We start from the raw sequence: 20,198 nt of genomic DNA, 5'->3' as shown, positions 1-20,198 counted from the left end.
ATAGATGTCCACATATTCAAGGTCGGAACCATCCAGGGTGGTGATGCTAGTCGGGCATGCGGGTGCAGGCAGCGATCGGTTGAAAAGCATGCATTTGGTTTTACTCGCGTTTAAGAGCAGTTGGAGGCCACGGAAGGAGTACTGTATGGCATTGAAGCTCGTTTGGAGGTTAGATAGCACAGTGTCCAATGACGGGCCGAAAGTATATAGAATGGTGTCGTCTGCGTAGAGGTGGATTAGGGAATCGCCCGCAGCAAGAGCAACATCATTGATATACACAGAGAAAAGAGTCGGCCCGAGAATTGAACCCTGTGGCACCCCCATAGAGACTGCCAGAGGACCGGACAGCATGCCCTCCAATTTGACACACTGAACTCTGTCTGCAAAGTAATTGGTGAACCAGGCAAGGCAGTCATCCGAAAAACCGAGGCTGTTGAGTCTGCCGATAAGAATATGGTGATTGACAGAGTCGAAAGCCTTGGCGAGGTCGATGAAGACGGCTGCACAGTACTGTCTTTTATCGATGGCGGTTATGATATCGTTTAGTACCTTGAGTGTGGCTGAGGTGCACCCGTGACCGGCTCGGAAACCAGATTGCACAGCGGAGAAGGTACGGTGGGATTCGAGATGGTCAGTGACCTGTTTGTTGACTTGGCTTTTGAAGACCTTAGATAGGCAGGGCAGGATGGATATAGGTCTGTAACAGTTTGGGTCCAGGGTGTCTCCCCCTTTGAAGAGGGGATGACTGCGGCAGCTTTCCAGTCCTTGGGGATCTCAGACGATATGAAAGAGAGGTTGAACAGGCTGGTAATAGGGGTTGCGACAATGGCGGCAGATAGTTTCAGAAATAGCGGGTCCAGATTGTCAAGCCCAGCTGATTTGTACGGGTCCAGGTTTTGCAGCTCTTTCAGAACATCTGCTATCTGGATTTGGGTAAAGGAGAACCTGGAGAGGCTTGGGTGAGGAGCTACGGGGGGCGGAGCTGTTGGCCGAGGTTGGAGTAGCCAGGCGGAAGGCATGGCCAGCCGTTGAGAAGTGCTTATTGAAGTTTTCGATAATCATGGATTTATCGGTGGAGACCGTGTTTCCTAGCCTCAGTGCAGTGGGCAGCTGGGAGGAGGTGCTCTTGTTCTCCATGGACTTCACAGTGTCCCAGAACTTTTTGGAGTTGGAGCTACAGGATGCAAACTTCTGCCTGAAGAAGCTGGCCTTAGCTTTCCTGACTGACTGCGTGTATTGGTTCCTGACTTCCCTGAACAGTTGCATATCACGGGGCTATTCGATGCTATTGCAGTCCGCCACAGGATGTTTTTGTGCTGGTCGAGGGCAGTCAGGTCTGGAGTGAACCAAGGGCTGTATCTGTTCTTGGTTCTGCATTTTTTGAACGGAGCATGCTTATCTAGAATGGTGAGGAAGTTACTTTTAAAGAATGACCATGCATCCTCAACTGACGGGATGAGGTCAATGTCCTTCCAGGATACCCGGGCCAGGTCGATTAGAAAGGCCTGCTCACAGAAGTGTTTTAGGGAGCGTTTGACAGTGATGAGGGGTGGTCGTTTGACTGCGTCTCCTTGGCGGATACAGGCGATGAGGCAGTGATCGCTGAGATCCTGGTTGAAGACAGCAGAGGTATATTTGGAGGGCCAGTTGGTCAGGATGAATGAGGGTGCCCTTGTTTACAGAGTTAGGGTTGTACCTGGTGGGTTCCTTGATGATTTGAGTGAGATTGAGGGCATCTAGCTTAGATTGTAGGACTGCCGGGGTGTTAAGCATATCCCAGTTTAGGTCACCTAACAGAACGAACTCTGAAGCTAGATGGGGGGCGATCAATTCACAAATGGTGTCCAGGGCACAGCTGGGAGCTGAGGGGGGTCGGTAGCAGGCGGCAACAGTGAGAGACTTGTTTCTGGAGAGAGTAATTTTCAAAATTAGTAGTATGGGTATGGACCTGGAAAGTATGACATTACTTTGCAGGCTATCTCTGCAGTAGACTGCGACTCCGCCCCCTTTGGCAGTTCTATCTTGACGGAAGATGTTATAGTTGGGTATGGAAATCTCTGAATTTTTGGTGGCCTTCCTGAGCCAGGATTCAGACACGGCAAGGACATCAGGGTTAGCAGAGTGTGCTAAAGCAGTGAGTAAAACAAACTTAGGGAGGAGGCTTCTGATGTTGACATGCATAAAACCAAGACTTTTTCGATCACAGAAGTCAACAAATGAGGGTACCTCGGAACATGCGGGGCCTGGGTTTACCTCCACATCACCCGCGGAACAGAGAAGGAGTAGTATGAGGGTACGGCTAAAGGCTATCAAAACTGGTCGCCTAGAGCGTTGGGGGCAGAGGATAAGAGGAGCAGGCCGCGCTAGGAGGTGTTTATCCTGACTGGAAGCAAGACGTCGTTCTCGGTGACGTGGCTGGTTTTCCTTTTGTAGTCCGTGATTGTCTGTAGTCCTGGCCACATACGTCTCGCGTCTAGGCCGTTGAATTACGACTCCACTTTATCTCTATACTGACGTTTAGCTTGTTTGATTGCCTTGGAGTGAATAACTACACTGTTTATATTCTGCCATATTCCCCATCACCTTGCCATGGTTAAATACGGTGGTTCACGCTTTCAGTTTCGCACGAATGTTACCATCTATCCACGGTTTCTGGTTAGGGTAGGTTTTAATAGTCACAGTGGGTACTACAGCGGGTAGTGTGAAGAACTGCATGCTGCTTGGTTTTTCACGCTCAACAGTTTCCTGTGTGTATCAAGAATGGTCCGCCACCAAAAAAATATATCCAGACAACTTGACACAATTGTGGGAAGCATTGGAGTCAACATGGGCCAGCATCCCTTTGGGGGGGTGCAAGTCAATATTAGGAAGGTGTTCTTAATGTTTTGTACACTCAATGTATTATCTGCCAACGCAAACACTAACTTGTTTCTGAGAAGTACGTATCAATGTAGAAGGAATAGGAGTCTGAGTGTTGGCACTGAGAATAGTGGGTCATGTGTAAAGTAGAGCCACATGGAGTACGAGGGGCAGGGAGAGGATGCCATCTGCTAAGACCAGAAGCCACTGTTTCCATGGCCAACTCCACCATCCGGCTTGGGACATGTACACTAACTCTGTACTCACAAAGAGGGGAAAAACTGAGTTATCTAGTCAAATGAAAGTGGAGAAATTTCAGTGGGACAGTGGAGACTCCATGAAAAGCGAGTTTACAAGGCAGGGTAGGTCCGTACAGTGTAAGGGGCCATTCCTCAGTCATAGACAGACCCGACACAAAACACTATCTCTCCTGTATGTAAACCCAGACCACAGAGAAGGATCTTTCGTGGGAACGGAACACTGTTTCTCTGGCTGGTATCCCACTCATGCGAGGCCATATGGTGCTTACAGTATGGAATAGCTGGCTAAGCCAATCAGAGCCATGCTTCGGGACTTGGAATCCCAGCACACAGGTTACCATAACAATTATATCAGTGGATGTGAGTGGGTTCTTTGAGTGTTAATCCTCGGACAGGGCGTTCTGTTTTTGTCACTTTGTCTCTATCCCTACACTATAGAGATTACATTAACAGGAGAGTTGTCAGTTTCATGTGTGATTTACAGGTTTCCCTAACATGGTTGCATTTAGAACAGTGTTGTGAGCGAGAAATTACAACCACTATAATAATGCTATATTTGTTTTTATAATGTAAAAATAGACAAAGCGTTTTATTTAATGTAACGATACATAAAAACAAAAACAATTGCTCTCATTGATGTGAATGGATGAATAGAACAGTGGAATCTTGAGATTTCTGTTTCGCGAATCCTTACTCTTCCATGGCCCATTGTGGTTAGTTCAGTCAAACAGTACTTCAGTGTTCTCTAGAGAAGAGAAGTGGGATGGAGCATCATAATACAATATTCTGTCTGTTCCAGTCTGATTTACAGTCTTTCCACTCTCTCTTTGTGTCAGCTTTCCACTCCTTCATTGTGCATTTACAGTAACAAGGACCAAACTACTAATTTCATTTCCTCATGAAAAAAAATGGTTTGAGATGGCACATACTATTTGATATCTGTTATGCATCTTCTTCCTAGGAGTAAATTGTTTGGCTTTGAGATCATCTGCAATAATGATCTTCTTCTGCCTCTTAATCGTTTTAGGGTATTATTCTCAACTTTCTGCATGACATTATTTTCGCAACCTAAGGTGTTCTTACTTGATTATTAATAGTGTGTGCTCACATCAAAGACAGACAATGATTATCATATTACAGAAATTGTCCAACCTTTACCTAAAAAGGATCACCTCACCAACATTTTTGGAATATCCAGACATGATACCCTTGTATTTTTGTGCCTTTGTCCTTTGGAACACTTCCAAGACAATACCATGTAGTCGAGAGGGTAAAGCAGGACTCCTATAATCCCAAAGGCCTGCTACTTTCAACTAAGCTTCATTTCCATGTGGGAGGTAGTGACATTGTATGATTAGTTATCTCCTCAGAAGTACACTATAAACAACTGAACTACAGTTGAAGTCGGAAGTTTACATACACTTAGGTTGGAGTCATTAAAACTTGTTTTTCAACCACTCCACAAATTTCTTGTTAACAAACTATAGTTTTGGCAAGTCGGTTAGGGCATCTACTTTGTGCATGACACAAGTCATTTTTCCAACAATTGTTAACAGACAGATTATTTCACTTATAATTCACTGTATCACAATTCCAGTGGGTCAGAAGTTTACATACACTAAGTTGACTGTGCCTTCAAACAGCTTGGAATATTCCAGAAAATCATGTCATGGCTTGAGAAGCTTCTGATAGGCAAAGTGACATAATTTGAGTTAATTGGAGGTATACCTGTGGATGTATTTCAAGGCCTACCTTCAAACTCAGTGCCTCTTTGCTTGATTCATGGGAAAATCCAAAGAATTCAACCAAGACTTCAGAAAAACAATTGTAGATGAACCAACACAAGTCTGGTTCATCCTTGGGAGCAATTTCCAATTGTCTGAAGGTACCACTTTCATCTGTAACAAACAATAGTACCAAGTATAAACACCATGAGACCACGCAGCCGCCATACCGCTCAGGAAGGAAACGCGTTCTGTCTCCTAGAGATGAACGTACTTTGGTGCGAAAAGTGCAAATCAATCCCAGAACAACAGCAAAAGACCTTGTGAAGATGCTGGAGGAAACAGGTACAAAATATCTATATCCACAATAAAACGAGTCTTATATCGACATAACCTGAAAGAAGAAGCCACTGCTCCAAAACCACCATTAAAAAACTAGACTACAGTTTGCAACTACACATGGGGACAAAGATCATACTTTTTGGAGAAATGTCCTCTGGTCTGATGATACAAAAATAGAACTGTTTGGCTATAATGACCATCGTTATGTTTGGAGGAAAAAGGGGGATGCTTGCAAGCAGAAGAACACCATCACAACTGTGAAGCACGGGGGTGGCAGCATCATGTTGTGGGGGTCCTTTCCTACAGGAGGAACTGGTGCACTTTACAAAATAGTGGGCATCATGAGGATGGAAAATGATGTGGATATATTGAAGCAACATCTCAAGACATCAGCTAGGAGGTTAAAGCTTGGTCACAAATGGGTCTTCCAAATGGACAATGGCCCCAAGCATACTTCCAAAGTTGTGGCAAAATGGCTTAAGGACAACAAAGTCAAGGTATTGGAGTGTCCATCACAAAGCCCTGACCTCAATCCTATAGATATTTGTGGGCAGAACTGAAAAAGCATGTGAGAGCAAGGAGGCCTACAAACCTGACTCAGTTACACCAGCTCTGTCAGGAGGAATGGGCCAAAATTCACCCAACTTATTGTGGGAAGCTTGTTGAAGGCTACCCAAAATGTTTGACCCAAGTTAAACAATTTAAAGGCAATGCTACGAAATCCTAATTGAGTGTATTTAAACCTCTGACCCACTGGGGATGTGATGAAAAAAAATAAAAGCTGAAATAAATTATTCTCTCTTACTATTATTCTGAAATTTTACATTCTTAAAAGAAAGTGGTGATCCTAACTGACCTAAAACAGGATTTATTTACTAGGATTAAATGTCATGAATTGTGAAAAACTGAGTTTAAATGTATTTGGCTAATGTGTATGTAAACTTCTGATTTCAACTGTACATGTAAATGCCAAGTCATTCTTGAAATGAAAATGCATTCATTCATTGTGAAAGAAATCATAAAATATACAACTTGAGCCAGTTTTGATACACCAGGGAAAAAATTATGCTCCAACAGGAAATTTGAATTATCATATGGATTATAATTCATTGAGATGTATGTAGGGATTGATACATTTTTCATTAGGCAAATTAAGTCAAAAATTTCAAGGAGGAAATTACAAACCTTAGAATACTTTTTAAAACTAAAATACACTACAAGTTTGCATTTCCTGTTTTGCAGGAACATTTTTAGCAATAAAAAGCAATCATAGATCCATCATTTAGTTATCCTTTCCCTAGATCGTACACGTGCCATGTGATGACGTGCATCATCATCATTGATATTGGATCAATCAGTGGATCAATGGTGAGCACACACTCTGGACACAACCACTGTCAGTCTCTAGCTCCATGACATCCAATTGGATAACAGCATTCCACACACACACACGCACACACATTACATAATGTTGATCGATCACTGTCAGAGGTCATTGTTACAGGGGTGTAAGCATCAGGCACAATAGGAAAAACAGGTCATACACATCCTCTGTGTCTCTGAAACACAGATATATTACCCAACATGGCTCTTTAAGACATATAACCACACTGCAGTGTGTCTCAATGAGTCATCGGGCCTGTCTGAGTCACTCCCCAACCCTGCCAACTGCCTCTACACCACACCCAGACCCATTCATTCACAGTCACACACGACCAGCATGGCCATGGGTCCTCAGATACAAATGCTGTGTTTCTATAAATGGCAAAATCTGTGAAAAAGCAGAGCTTTTAAAAACAAATTGCAATGGAAATGTATTTCACATATTCCTCCTGCTTCGATGAGTTTTATTGTACTCTAAACACGCACACACACACACACAAACAAACACACACACACCCTGACTTACTCACAGGCCTTGTATGAATACTCCACAGTTACAGTAATATCAGAAAGAAAATGTCCCCAGTGGTTACTGCTGCCAAACAACTTTCTTAGGGCCTTTCATTCATCCAGCCTTCAAGTCAATGTAATATCTTAGTAATTTAGACCTATTGTAAGAGTGTGTCTGTCTATATGACTTCCTTCTGTCTGTCGGACTCGCCATCCAATCATTCTTTACATTCTCTATCTTATTGACTTCAGTCTGACCTGAGGCTGGCTTTGTTTTAATCTTCTCTTCTCTTTAAACAGATTGATCATTTTATATAATTTTTTTGTCGTTAATATTCTATTAAAGTGTTTGAAATTACTATCCTTTTCTTTGAAAGTAGGGCCTACACCTTGACCTCATCGTAGCTCACATGTTCATGTCTGAGGTTTGTATTACAGTTCTAGAGCGGTTACACTTGTTTTTAACAAAGTCAAATAACATCATTGTGTATTATGATATAGTAATTGGATATCATTACACTCGAGGACTGACATGCCTGTCTTCCATTAATGATGATTATGGCCTCTCAGTCATTGAATGTCTTTCTACTGACACTTAGTGGTAAGAAAGATAACTGCACGATGTTGATCTTCTGGGCATTTAAAAAGCATATCTGTCGCATGTGTATTCACCAGGACAGGTTTTGTCCACAATTAATACAAATTAGAGAGGCAATATCTGTAGATGAATTTGAAGTTAGTGCATGTCAATGATTGTGACTACAGCAATCCGAGAATCAATTTATAGTTATTCAGTTAGTAGGGTCTTACATTTTCTGAAAAGGAAATTCCTTGCTCCCTAAACAGTACCCCAATATTTTCAACACTCCATTGAACTGAAATATTCAATCCAAGACAATGAGAGCACTTGATGTCAGTATAGTACACTAACACAGTGTGTCACAGGTTTAAGATGCTCTATCTTCTTCTCTGGACTGGTCCTCTGCCTCATAAGGGCTAAAGGCATTTGATTGTCAACTTGATAGTCAAGTGATTGCCATCATCTGTGTTAATTGTCGGCACACACCTGGTTTCTATGCCAATGATAATTGCATGTGTCACATGATCGGGCAAGAAAATACATCAGAAAATATATAAATCAGTACCTAGTACAATTGTCGTTTTCGTTTAGTTTAATGTTAGTTTATTTAGTTAATTACAACCTGTAATTTAAATTGATTTTTTATTTGGATTTCATGTAATGGACATACACAAAATATTCCAAAGTGGTGAAGTGAAATGAAAAAAATTACTTATTTAAAAAACAACAAAAAAATGTAAATCTGAAAAGTGCTGTTGCGTCTGTTTTAACCTCCTTTGCTATGAAGCCCCTAAATAAGATCTGGTGTAAACCAATTACCTTCAGAAGTCACATAATTAGTTAGATTGCACACAGGTGGACTTTATTTAAGTGTCACATGATCTCAGTATATATACACATGTTCTGAAAGGCCCCAGAGTCTGCAATACCACCAAGCAAGCGGAACCATGAAGACCAAGGAGCTCTCCAAACAGGTCAGGGACAAAGTTGTGGATAAGTACAGATCAGGGTTGAGTTATAAAACAATATATCCGAAATTTTGAACATCCCACGGAGCACCATTAAATCGATTATTAAAAAATGGAAAGAATATGGCACCACAACAAACCTGTCAAGAGAGGGCCGCCCACCAAAACTCATGGACCAGGCAAGGAGGGCATTAATCAGAGAGGCAACACAGAGACCAAAGATAACCCTAACGGAGCTGCCAACCTCCACAGTGGAGATTGGAGTATCTGTCCATAGGACCACTTTAAGCCTTACAATCCACAGAGCTGGACTTTACGGAAGAGTGTCCAGAAAAAAGCCATTGCTTAAAGAAAAAAATAAGCAAACACATTTGGTTTTCACCAAAAGCCACGTGGGAGACTCCCCAAACATATGGAAGAAGGTACTCTGTTCAGATGAGACTAAAATTGAGCTTTTTGGCCATCAGGGAAAACGCTATGTCTGGTGCAAACTCAACACCTCGCATCACCCTGAGAATACCATCCCCACAGCATGGTGGTGGCAGCATCATGCTGTGGACAATGACCCTAAGAATACTGCTAAAGCAACACTCAAGTGGTTTAAGGGGAAACATTTAATTGTCTTGGAATGGCCTAGTCAAAGACCAGACCTCAATCCAATTGAGAATATGTGGTATGACTTAAAGATTGCTGTACACCAGTAGAACCCATCCAACTTGAAGGAGCTGGAGCAGTTTTGCCTTGAATGATGGGCAAAAATCCCAGTGGCTAGATGTGCCAAGCTTATAGAGACATACCCCAGACTTGCAGCTGTAATTGCTGCAAAAGGTGGCTCTACAAATGATTGACTCTGGGGTGAATAGTTATGCACGCTCAAGTTCTGTTTTGTGTCTTATTTCTTGTTTGTTTCACAAGAAAAAATATTTAGCATCTTCAAAGTGGTAGACATGTTGTGTAAATCAAATTATACAAACCCCCCAAAAATCTATTTAAATTTTGTAAGGCAACAAAATAGGAGAATGCCATGGTGGGTGAATACTTTCGCAAGCCACTGTAAGCAGACATGCACTCGTAATTAACTGTAGTGAATATAAAGCACCCACAAGCAATGGGTGTCTGAAAACACAATCATCGCAGGATGAACGAGTGATGTATTTCCGGCCAAGCGTGATCCACAATCATTCCTTCCTTCCTCGTCCCTTGCCCTGCAAGTTTATACTCGTCAGACATCATGACATGTCATCAGAAGTGCCCACCTAATTTGAGGGCTGAGGAGATAGGGTGTGTCTTTTAAGTGTTTGTACCGCAGCCTGGGACTTATTTACATTGTGGTCTTCTTGAAATAAGATGGCTAGGCAAGATCGAGCACGGAGAAGACAGTATGACAGCGAGGTATTAAAACACAAACATACTAGAAGAACATATATCGCATCATCACGGTTACATCATAGGGGACATTCATATGGGCACAGCAGACATCAGTTTTTTCTTCATTTTTAAAGCTTCCCAGAGAGGACGTTGTTTTATGGGCAAAGGCAAATCATTCCACACTGAGGCTCCAGTATACAAGACAGTACCTTTCCCAGTATTACTCCTGAACCTGTATAAGCACACAATTAGCTACACCTGATCTGGTGCTGTGATTTTGTGCATCCCTAACATTGGGAAAGTAATCCCTTAGATATCTTTGCGCAGAACCGTAAATACTCCTGTAAACCAAACCCAGTCTAATCTGGGACACCCTAGCCTCTACAGGCAGCCAGTTGAGCTTCTGAAAGCAGCTCCTGCCTATGTGAGTAAGTGGGCTCAGCTTCAATACTACCCTGATCCGTTTCTTCTGGAGCTTCCCCTTCATAAACTTATATAAACACGCAAATAGAATGCCTGATCTAGATTATATATGAAAATATATATATACACACACAACACCACTAGGTGGGTGTATCAAACACAAATATGAGGCAAGATACCAGTAACAGAAAACACTTCAATAACCATTCTTCATTCTTCATTCATGCCTGATGGGTGGAGAGTTTTTAAATAGAACATCCACCTACATTCTGTCTGGAGAAGACTTCATTCAAGATGAACACCCCTGTGTGAACCTTTTTATCTGCTGTATAGCACAGAAGGATATGGAGGAGACGGGGTGACCGGCCTCGGAGAAATGACGTGCGTTAGGGGACTTAGGGTCATTTCTCCTTACAGCAGTCCTGTGTTCTATAATACGTGTTCTTATCGGGCGACCGGTTTTGTCCAGATTCTGCTTATTGCATGGACAAGAGAGGAGGTATTTGACATCAGACGAGCTGCAGGGAAGGAGCTGTTTGATAGTGTATTGTGAACAGACACAAATAGCGTGTATTGTTACGTTGTGTAACTAGATACTGGCCCTCCGACCATATGACTGCTGGAACATGTTCAACCTGCCACATAAACCCTGCAGACAAGATCCTATGTGTGGCATCAAAATGTACAGTGAAATCAATTGAAGAGCGATGTGAATACATCAGAAGGGAGTGTTGGAGTAAAAAGTTCACAGGTTATGATGAAAGATTCTTACCAACTAAATATATGACCTTATTGAGCGTTAGCCCATTGTATACTTTTAAAGTAAAGCTCGACAGCCCAAAACTCTCCATTGAAACAAACACTTTCAAACTAATATGATATCAGACAAACCAGATGTTGCTTTGGCTAACTCATTTATTACCTGAGTGTACATTCTTGGCATATGTATGGTAGGTAAATCCAACACAGGCTTTCCAGCAAAGTAACTAGCCCTGAGAGAATATGTTAAACATACAACCATTGCATTATACCTTGTCTGCACTGTGGCTATGTCACATTTGGTATCGGTGTTGACGTATTTGATTGGATCCCCGTTAGTAGTTGCGATAGCGGCAGCTACTCTTTCTGAGGTCCACACAGAACATGAGACATGACATAATACAGAACATTAATAGACAAGAACAGCTCAAGGACAGAACTACATAAATGTACATTTAAATGTAGGCTTAGACTACTAATGGGCTGAGTCTAATTACAGGGACTTCTACGAACAGATGCACTGTCCTATGACTAATAGGATGCATTTCAAACAGCATTCTGTCCGGCAGCACAACGTCAACAGCTTTGAAAAAGAAGAGATGTGTAAACTGTACACATGACATTTGAAATAAAACAGTGATACATGGTTCAAGTAGCCAAACTGAAGTGATATGCCAGTTATGTGATTCTTTTCGGCTGCTTACATTTCAACAAATGCAGTCTATGGACACCAAAACGAGTTACAAACTGTATTTAAAACAATGCAAGAAATGGTCGTTCTAAAAATACGTAAGCAATTAGATAGATTGATTATTCAACTAAATCGTGCAAGTCGTTCAGAAGTTCTGCCGATGACATCCAAAAGTCAGCCTCCGGTTGTCAACAGATGTCTGTGAATGTTGACGTGAAACACAAAAATATCATCAAGGGCCAGGGGACTCTGTCGTCTATTGATGTTCTTTATTCTACTCCTTTCATGAACTCTAAAAACTCTGGAATGAAGGGGAGGAGAAGGGGAGTCATTTAGTCAACTACAATCTTAATTGAACACAAGAAAAAAGGATTTACTCACTTTGGTCACTACACTGCTTTACTTCTGAATAATATGTTACCATGCATCATTTATATTGACAATTTCCTTTCCAGCAGTGAAATATACATATTTCCAATTGCATCATTATCATGAATGAGATCAGAGGAAGGAATGCTTCTGTCTCCATAGTATGTCATTGTCAAAACCTCACCGTCGTAGTCGATTTTCCCATCGTTGTTCTTGTCTCCGTCCTTCATGAGCTCCTCAATGTCGTCCTCAGTGATGGCCTCCCCTGTGGCCTCCAGCATTACCTTCAGCTCCTGCAGGTCTATATAGCCGTCCGCATTCCTGGGGGCATAGGAGAAGAGGATTATTTACACTGCTTTACAAATCTGTCCCTGCTGGGACCACCCATACAAAAATGCATGCACGCATGAATGTAAGTCACTTTGGATAAAAGTGTCTGCTAAATGGCACAAATTATTATTATTATTCTATATTTATTTACCTGGCTACATGACTGTTTCTGTATTTAAAATGGCTTCATAGTTGCCAATGACAAGTAGGCTAAAAGAGAAACTAACTGTCACAACAAGCTACAACTATAGTGTACATTCCTGTGTATCTCTATCCTGGTGGTAGAATTGCACCAACTGATCCAATAAATCTGATTTACAAAAACATGTGTAGTTATCAAGAACCATCTAAGGCAAAATTTCTCTTTTTTGAATATAAAAATCTCAAACGTTCAGCTGGAGTCGGTGTAGTGAGTGCTGTCATATATCAACCATGTGGGTTCTGCACATTGGTGATAGCAGGGTAAGGTACTCCTATAGAGTGTTGAACATGTTAGTCCTGGTGAAAAGCACTGTATAAATCTAATACGCTATAATCCATCCATAAACTGTGGGTTAGTTGGGTAAGACTATGAAGAGTTACTTTTCCAGAGTTCATCCCCCTTATGAGTCTCCTCATGTACTTATGAGGATAAACATACTTGTCAAACATGCAGAAGAGATCTGCCAGTTCCTCCTCTGTTTTCCCTTTGCTGTCGTCCTTCATGCACCTCACCATCATCACTAGGAACTCATCAAAGTCCACAGTTCCACTGCCTGCAAAGACACAGCAACAGGATGATGTCGCACAACGTTTTGGGTCAAGGAGCCTGTCTTTGATATATAGACCTTCATTTGATTACTCTTTTTTTGCTGAGAATTTTCCTGCACTGCAGGAAATGCATATGAGCTTTGGGATTTACATGAATTCACTGAAAACCCTCACCAACACACGGTTATATTAACCGTATTGCACTTTTCATGTAGCCTACTTTTGGCCAGCTAATAGCCTAACCACTGATCAAGCAATATTATGGACTAAACGTTGTAATCCTGTTGCTGCAGGACTAGGAGCCTACCGTATGAGCTAAACTACTTCTATGCTCGTTTCGAAGCAAATAACACTGAAACATGCATGAGAGCACCAGCTGTACCGGAAGACTGTGTGATCACGCTCTCCGCAGCCGATGTGAGTGAGTGCCAGACGATTACCAGGATGTGTACTGTGAGCATGCGCTGACCAACTAGCAAGTGTCTTCACTGACATTTTCAACCTCTCCCTGTCCGAGTCTGTTATACCAACATGTTTCAAGCAGACCACCATAGTGCCTGTGCCTAAGAACACTAAGGTAACCTGCCTAAATGACTACCGACCCGTAGCATTCACGTGCTTTGAAGTGGTTTGAAAGGCTGGTCATGTCTCACTTCAACACCATCATCCCAGAAACCCTAGACCCACTACAATTTGCATACCGCCCCAACAGATCCACAGATGATGCAGTCTCTATTGCACTCCACACTGCCCTTTCCCATCTGGACAGAAGGAACACCTATGTGAGAATGCTATTCATTGACAGCGTTCAACACCATAGTGCCATCAAAGCTTCATCAATAAGCTAAGGACCCTGGGACTAAACACCTCCCTCTGCAACGGGATCCTGGACTTCCTGACGGGTTGCCCCCAGTTGGTAAGGGTAGGTAACAACACATCCACCACGCTGATTCTCAACACAGGTGCCCCTCAGGGGTGCTTGCCTAGCCCCCTCCTGTACTCCCTGTTCACTCATGACTGCACGGCCAGGCACGACTCCATCATTAAATTTGCCGATGACACAACAGTGGTAGGCCTGATCACCGACAGTAATGAGACAGCCTATAGGGAGGAGGTCAGAGGCCTGGCCGTGTGATGCCAGGACGACAACCTCTCCCTCAACGTTATCAAGACAAAAGGAGATTATTGTGGACTACAGGAAAAAGAGGACCGAGCACACTCACATTCTCATCGACTGGGCTGCAGTGGAGCAGGTTGAGAGCTTCAAGTTATTTGGTGTCCACATTACCAACAAACTAACATGGTCCAAGTACACCATGACAGTCTTGAAGAGGGCACGACAAAGTCCTCAGATCCTCAAAACTTTCTACAGCTGCATCATCGAGAGCATCCCGACTGGTTGCATCACTGCCTGGTATGGCAACTGCTCAGCCTCCGACCGCAAGGCACTACAGAGGGTAGTGAAAACGGCCAAGTACATCAAGCTTCCTGCCATCCAGGACCTCTATACCAGGCAGTGTCAGAGGAAGGCCCTGAAAATTGTTAAAGACTCCAGCCACCCCAGTCATAAACCGCTCACTCTGCTACCACACGGCAAGCGGTAATGGAGCGCCAAGTCTAGGTCCAAGAGGCTTCTAAACAGCTTCTACACCCAAGCCATAAGACTCCTGAACATCTAGTCAAATGGCTACGCAGACTATTCACATTGCCCCCCATCCTCCCCTCTCCACACCACTGCCACTCTCTGTTGTCATCTATGCATAGTCACTTTAATTAACTCTACCTACATGTACATACTACCTCAACTAACCGGTGGCCCAGCACATTGACTCTGTACCGGCACCCCCCTGTATGTATTATTTTTTTACTGCTCCTTTTAATTACTTTTACTCTTGTATCTTATTCTTGTTCGTTTAGGGGCTCGTAAGAAAGCATTTCACTGTAAGGTCTACTACACCTGTTGTATTCAGCGCATTTGACTAATAAAATTTGATTTGATTTTACTTTTGATTATTTTGCTGTGACAATATAGGTCAAATTAAGATCCTACATCTGTAGCAGTTACATGTCACGAGATACTCTACTCAGCCATGTGATGTTTTTCATTTGTGTGTTTACGGTCTTACAAAGAACAGTGTACAACTGTCCCTGCTGAGCCATGAATTGGCCTTTTGATGAGCAGACCACTAGTGCTTGTCTTTGTTGTGTACCATTCTTGTCCACGTCTGATGAGCTCACCAAATACTCTCATACGTGAATCATTATGGGAACTATTGATGGGAAATAAATGTGCCTATTGTGATCATTTGAGTCTCTCTTTCATGTGTGTGTGTTTACCATCTTCATCCACCTCATCGATCATCTCCTGCAGCTCCTCGGGGGTGGGGTTCTGCCCCAGCATCCTCATCACCTTGCCCAGCTCCTTGGTACTGATGCAGCCGTCCTCCGCATCCTGGATAAAGATGTCAAAGGCCGCCTTGAACTCTGGAACACACAGCACAGCACAGGACCATATTTCTCATTCTTTTCCACCCCTCTGTTTCCATGGCCAGGTCTATGTGTGGGCTACTGTAGTGTAAAAATTGTTACTCAGTCAATCATCTTATTTAATCCTCCTGAGAAATCTAACGTTTACTTTTCATTTTGGCCTGAAGGAGAGAATGGTACACATTTTTAAGCTTAATATTGTTTTAGATGTGATTCAATTGAGTGAAACTTGAGGATATATCCCACATAGATTAGCAAACCATAATGAAATGCAAATGAATACATTTTACATACCGTTTTTCTGCTCGTCTGTCAGCTGCTCTACCTATTTAAGAAATGGAACGTTTTCAGAAGCAATTGAATCAATGTATTTTATGGAATCCATTCTTTAACTACAGTTGTACATTACTTTTACAAACCCAAATCATAACGTCGATTTACTGTTTTTACTGCATAATGTCTTATTTTTCATTCTTGCAATAACATGTATATGATACCTCTATTACCTATGTTCTTCCATTCATTTTAATGTTTTTTTGTGGAGTTTTCAGATTACTCTGTGAGAAAGGTCCCGTCCTAAATCATAATAATAATAATAATATATGCCATTTAGCAGACGCTTTTATCCAAAGCGACTTACAGTCATGTGTGCAAATTCTATAAACAGTTGATAGAGAAATCTAGTGTATGAAAAGAATCCTTCAGAGGACTTACAGTAAACTCCAGAGCGCAGAACCCATTATCTGGAACAGTTCACCTCAAATGTTTCTTTAGTTTACACATAGCTTATTCACCCACCAAAGGTACAGTTTTGTTTGGTCCTTCACACTTGGTCATCCATCCTGGAAAAGCTACCACAAATGTGAGATGGCGACAGCTGCTTATGTAAGAGTTCATTGTCTGTCGTCCACCACAAGTGAAACACACACTCTGAACAATGTCCATCCAAACATCGATACACACACACACTTTCCAGTGTGTTTTACTTAAGTTCGACTCCTCTAGCTGTAATTTCCAGCTGAGACATGCGTAGTATGTCCAGCCCACCAGCCGCCAGGCAACAGGCAGGGATAGCTAGGCAGATAAACATACAGCCCTGCCAGCGGCTCACACAGATAATGGGGGGGGGGGGGTATCTAGACCTGAAGCCCTCCTCTGACATCACAGAAACACACATGGTGGAGTCTCTGAGCAACTGGCCTAAATTAGCCTATGAGAAGTGGGACTGCTCCATTTGTAGTCATGAATTAACCCACAGTGTGGACCAAGGTCTTGTCCTGCTTCTGGCCCTGGAGTGCTCCTATCAACACTGATAGGCTTCAAGAGGCACGGCATCTAGATGTATGGCGTCTCGACTCACTCCTCAAAAGCTGGTGTTGTGTGTGTTCGCTTGACAGACACAGTTTGTTATGGAAGTTGAATTATCTGAGCAATGTCAGAATTACAAATTGCTAAATTCTTGGACATTTTGCTGGGAAATATTCATATGTGTATCATTTGAAATAATTGTTTATCTAAACATTTTTACCCTCTATGTTTTTAAAAAAACTAAGTATTAGAGGCACCTTTCATTAAAATCAATGGTGAATCCTGAAGTGTTCATTTGAAATAATAACCCAACTTTACACAGAAATCTGACAACAATTTTGACTTGGCAGAGACCCCATAACCAAAAACTTGTCTCACCTATCACTGAAAATCCCAAATGGAACATATTTCAATCAATTCTTATATTATGACGCTCCGTACCAAATACAAACACTTTCACTGTCTCCCTAAACAATGTGCCCTGTTGTAGGAGTGAAGGGGGACATACCGCTGCTTTGTAGATGTCGTTCATGGTGGCGGCTTGCCTTGGCCACTGCCCGTCTGTCCGTGGGGTGTAGTGGCAGAGAGGAGGGAGTTAGACCACAGCTAGGAGCAGGACACTGGCCCCATGCTGGGAGGGTTTTATAACTGGAGCCTGGCAGGGCCTGGTCCCTCCCTGCCCTGCTTGCCTGTCCAGCCCTCTTGGTGTCTCACGTGCATCTGTGTGTGTATGCGTGTGTGTAACAATAACCAGGCTCAGATAAAAATGAGCCAACTCTTAGGGGGCACACTTTAGAATGGAATGAAGTGAAGGGGAATGCACAGCGAACCCTAATCTCCAGGGAGGCGGCTAGAGACACTCAACATTCCACCATTAAACTGTGACCAGAGGGGCAAAGGAGAGGGCCAGGGAAGGCAGACCAGAGCAAAAGGGGGCTTTGGACAGGAGTGGGCAAGGAGAGGGCCAGGGAAGGCAGACCAGAGCAAAAGGGGGCTTTGGACAGGAGTGGGCAAGGAGAGGGCCAGGGAAGGCAGACCAGAGCAAAAGGGGGCTTTGGACAGGAGTGGGCAAGGAGAGGGCCAGGGAAGGCAGACCAGAGCAAAAGGGGGCTTTGGACAGGAGTGGGCAAGGAGAGGGCCAGGGAAGGCAGACCAGAGCAAAAGGGGGCTTTGGACAGGAGTGGGCAAGGAGAGGGCCAGGGAAGGCAGACCAGAGCAAAAGGGGGCTTTGGACAGGAGTGGGCAAGGAGAGGGCCAGGGAAGGCAGACCAGAGCAAAAGGGGGCTTTGGACAGGAGTGGGCAGAGGGTGGGTAACTGAACAGAGCATGGGGTTCAGGGAGGTGAGATGGGGCGGGGGCACGTGTGGGAGGCAGGGTAATTCACACAGGTGTGTGTTTGTGTGTTGTGGAGTGGGAGGGGTCTGTGGGATATAGACGTGTGCATCAGAGGAGGATAATTGGGGAGAATGGGCTCACGGGAATGGCTGGATTCCATGTGTTGGATGCCATGCCGTTTACTCAGTTCCAGACACTATTATGAGTCATCCTCCTCTCAGCAGCCTCCACTGGTGTGCATGTGTTTGTGAGTGAGCACGTGCATGTGTATGTCTGTGTGTGTCATTAATACACATTTAACTGACAAGAGTTTTGTCCAATTTTATATTATCTTATCTGACACGGTCCATTCAAAATGTCAGCTCACTCCCTCCAAATTGTACAGTTAAATGTCAATGTACTCTAATGGATGAATGTATACATTGTCCTACTCATTGACTAACAGCATTTTACCAAATAGCATTTTGAAGAAGAAAAAAAAAGTTTAAAAATATAGAGTTTACAATATATTTAATTATATCATACATGTGATTGTGGGCCTATGAAGCTAAATAAACTACATACAGTCAGTCAGCAGAGGGCAGTGTTGACTGTCTTGTTTTAATAGAGATGTTGTTATGCAGGTAGGTGTGCAACAGAATATTCCATTTATCAACAGGGGGCTCAAGTCAGAAATCTGGGTCAAATACAAGAACGTGAATTTGCCTAAAACCATGTGAAAACATGAATGAAATAAACACCTTATAATAGACTAAGGAAGATCATTCCTTTGTGCATTGTATATCATGGGTAGGTCTACAGACAAGCCTACTGCGGACGTGGAATGAAACAGTAGCACCTCAGCTCACCCCTCTGGACACATCTGAACCACAACAGAGTCAACCATTTTAGCCACAAAATATCCTATATATTCCTGCTACTGTGCTGCACACTCCCTGCTATGCCACTGTGTTGGATAGGAAAGGACAGTCACTCCAAAGGCATCATACATGTACCACATGTGCCTTGTCAATATCATCCATCTGTATGCACACACCATTTCTTCTACACAGGAATATTATTCAGAGATAATGAATATGACCATCAGCATTCCCTCATAATCTTGCCATGCGTATTGGCTCTAAGACCCACAAAGTGTGACCGTATGAATGAAGGTATAGTGCTGAGACGGGGACTTTGAGTTATTGGTGATCCTGCTGTGTTCTAATGGGATGCTAATGGGGACTGGCACAGTTTATGAACATCGTAGCACAACAACACAACAGCAGCCCAGAGAGAGAGAGAGAGCTTGACACATCTCTCCTCGCACAACATTCACAGAGACAGAGGCCACACTGAAGCATCACCATCGTTCATTTTTATAGATGTTTCATAGCCGGACCCCACACTCTAGAAACATCACTCACCTACAGAGCATTCACGCAGTGAGAGACAGGTTGGAAACACCATCATCACTCATGAAGACTAGCCTCAGTCACATACAGAGAGCCTGCACTGAACTAACATCATCACTGACATCTACAGCTTTTGTAATGATAGAGCAGCCTGGTTGCATTGACTTTACGTAACATAGTAAAGTAAATCTGAATCACTCGAAGTAGTATGATATGTTACGTTTGGTATGGCTACTTAAGACAAAAACGAAAGTAGGGGGGTTGGTCGGGGTTGCTGGATGGGCATGTAACGCGAACGTCTAGCAACCCACAGGTTGCAAATTCGAATCTCATCAAGGACAATTTTAGCTAATTAGCA

General features: G+C 43.0%; 1 protein-coding gene across 1 annotated transcript; it reads right to left on the bottom strand.

Moving 5' to 3' along the window:
- Nucleotides 1–11,314: 11,314 nt before the first annotated feature.
- LOC124045684 (troponin C, slow skeletal and cardiac muscles-like) lies at nucleotides 11,315–17,751 on the bottom strand. The gene is made up of 6 exons (XM_046365202.1): nucleotides 17,620–17,751; nucleotides 16,098–16,128; nucleotides 15,654–15,800; nucleotides 13,207–13,321; nucleotides 12,421–12,557; nucleotides 11,315–12,168 (listed from the first exon to the last, which is right to left on the bottom strand). Exons 1-6 carry the CDS (start codon nucleotides 17,641–17,643, stop codon nucleotides 12,137–12,139), a joined length of 486 nt encoding a protein of 161 aa, XP_046221158.1. The 5' UTR covers nucleotides 17,644–17,751; the 3' UTR covers nucleotides 11,315–12,136.
- Between the last annotated feature and the right edge of the window lie 2,447 nt (nucleotides 17,752–20,198).

Source organism: Oncorhynchus gorbuscha, linkage group LG10 (assembly GCF_021184085.1).
Source record: "Oncorhynchus gorbuscha isolate QuinsamMale2020 ecotype Even-year linkage group LG10, OgorEven_v1.0, whole genome shotgun sequence".
Lineage (NCBI taxonomy): Eukaryota > Metazoa > Chordata > Actinopteri > Salmoniformes > Salmonidae > Oncorhynchus > Oncorhynchus gorbuscha.
Note: the sequence above shows the minus strand (reverse complement) of the source record. Positions and strands in the feature narration are given on the sequence as shown.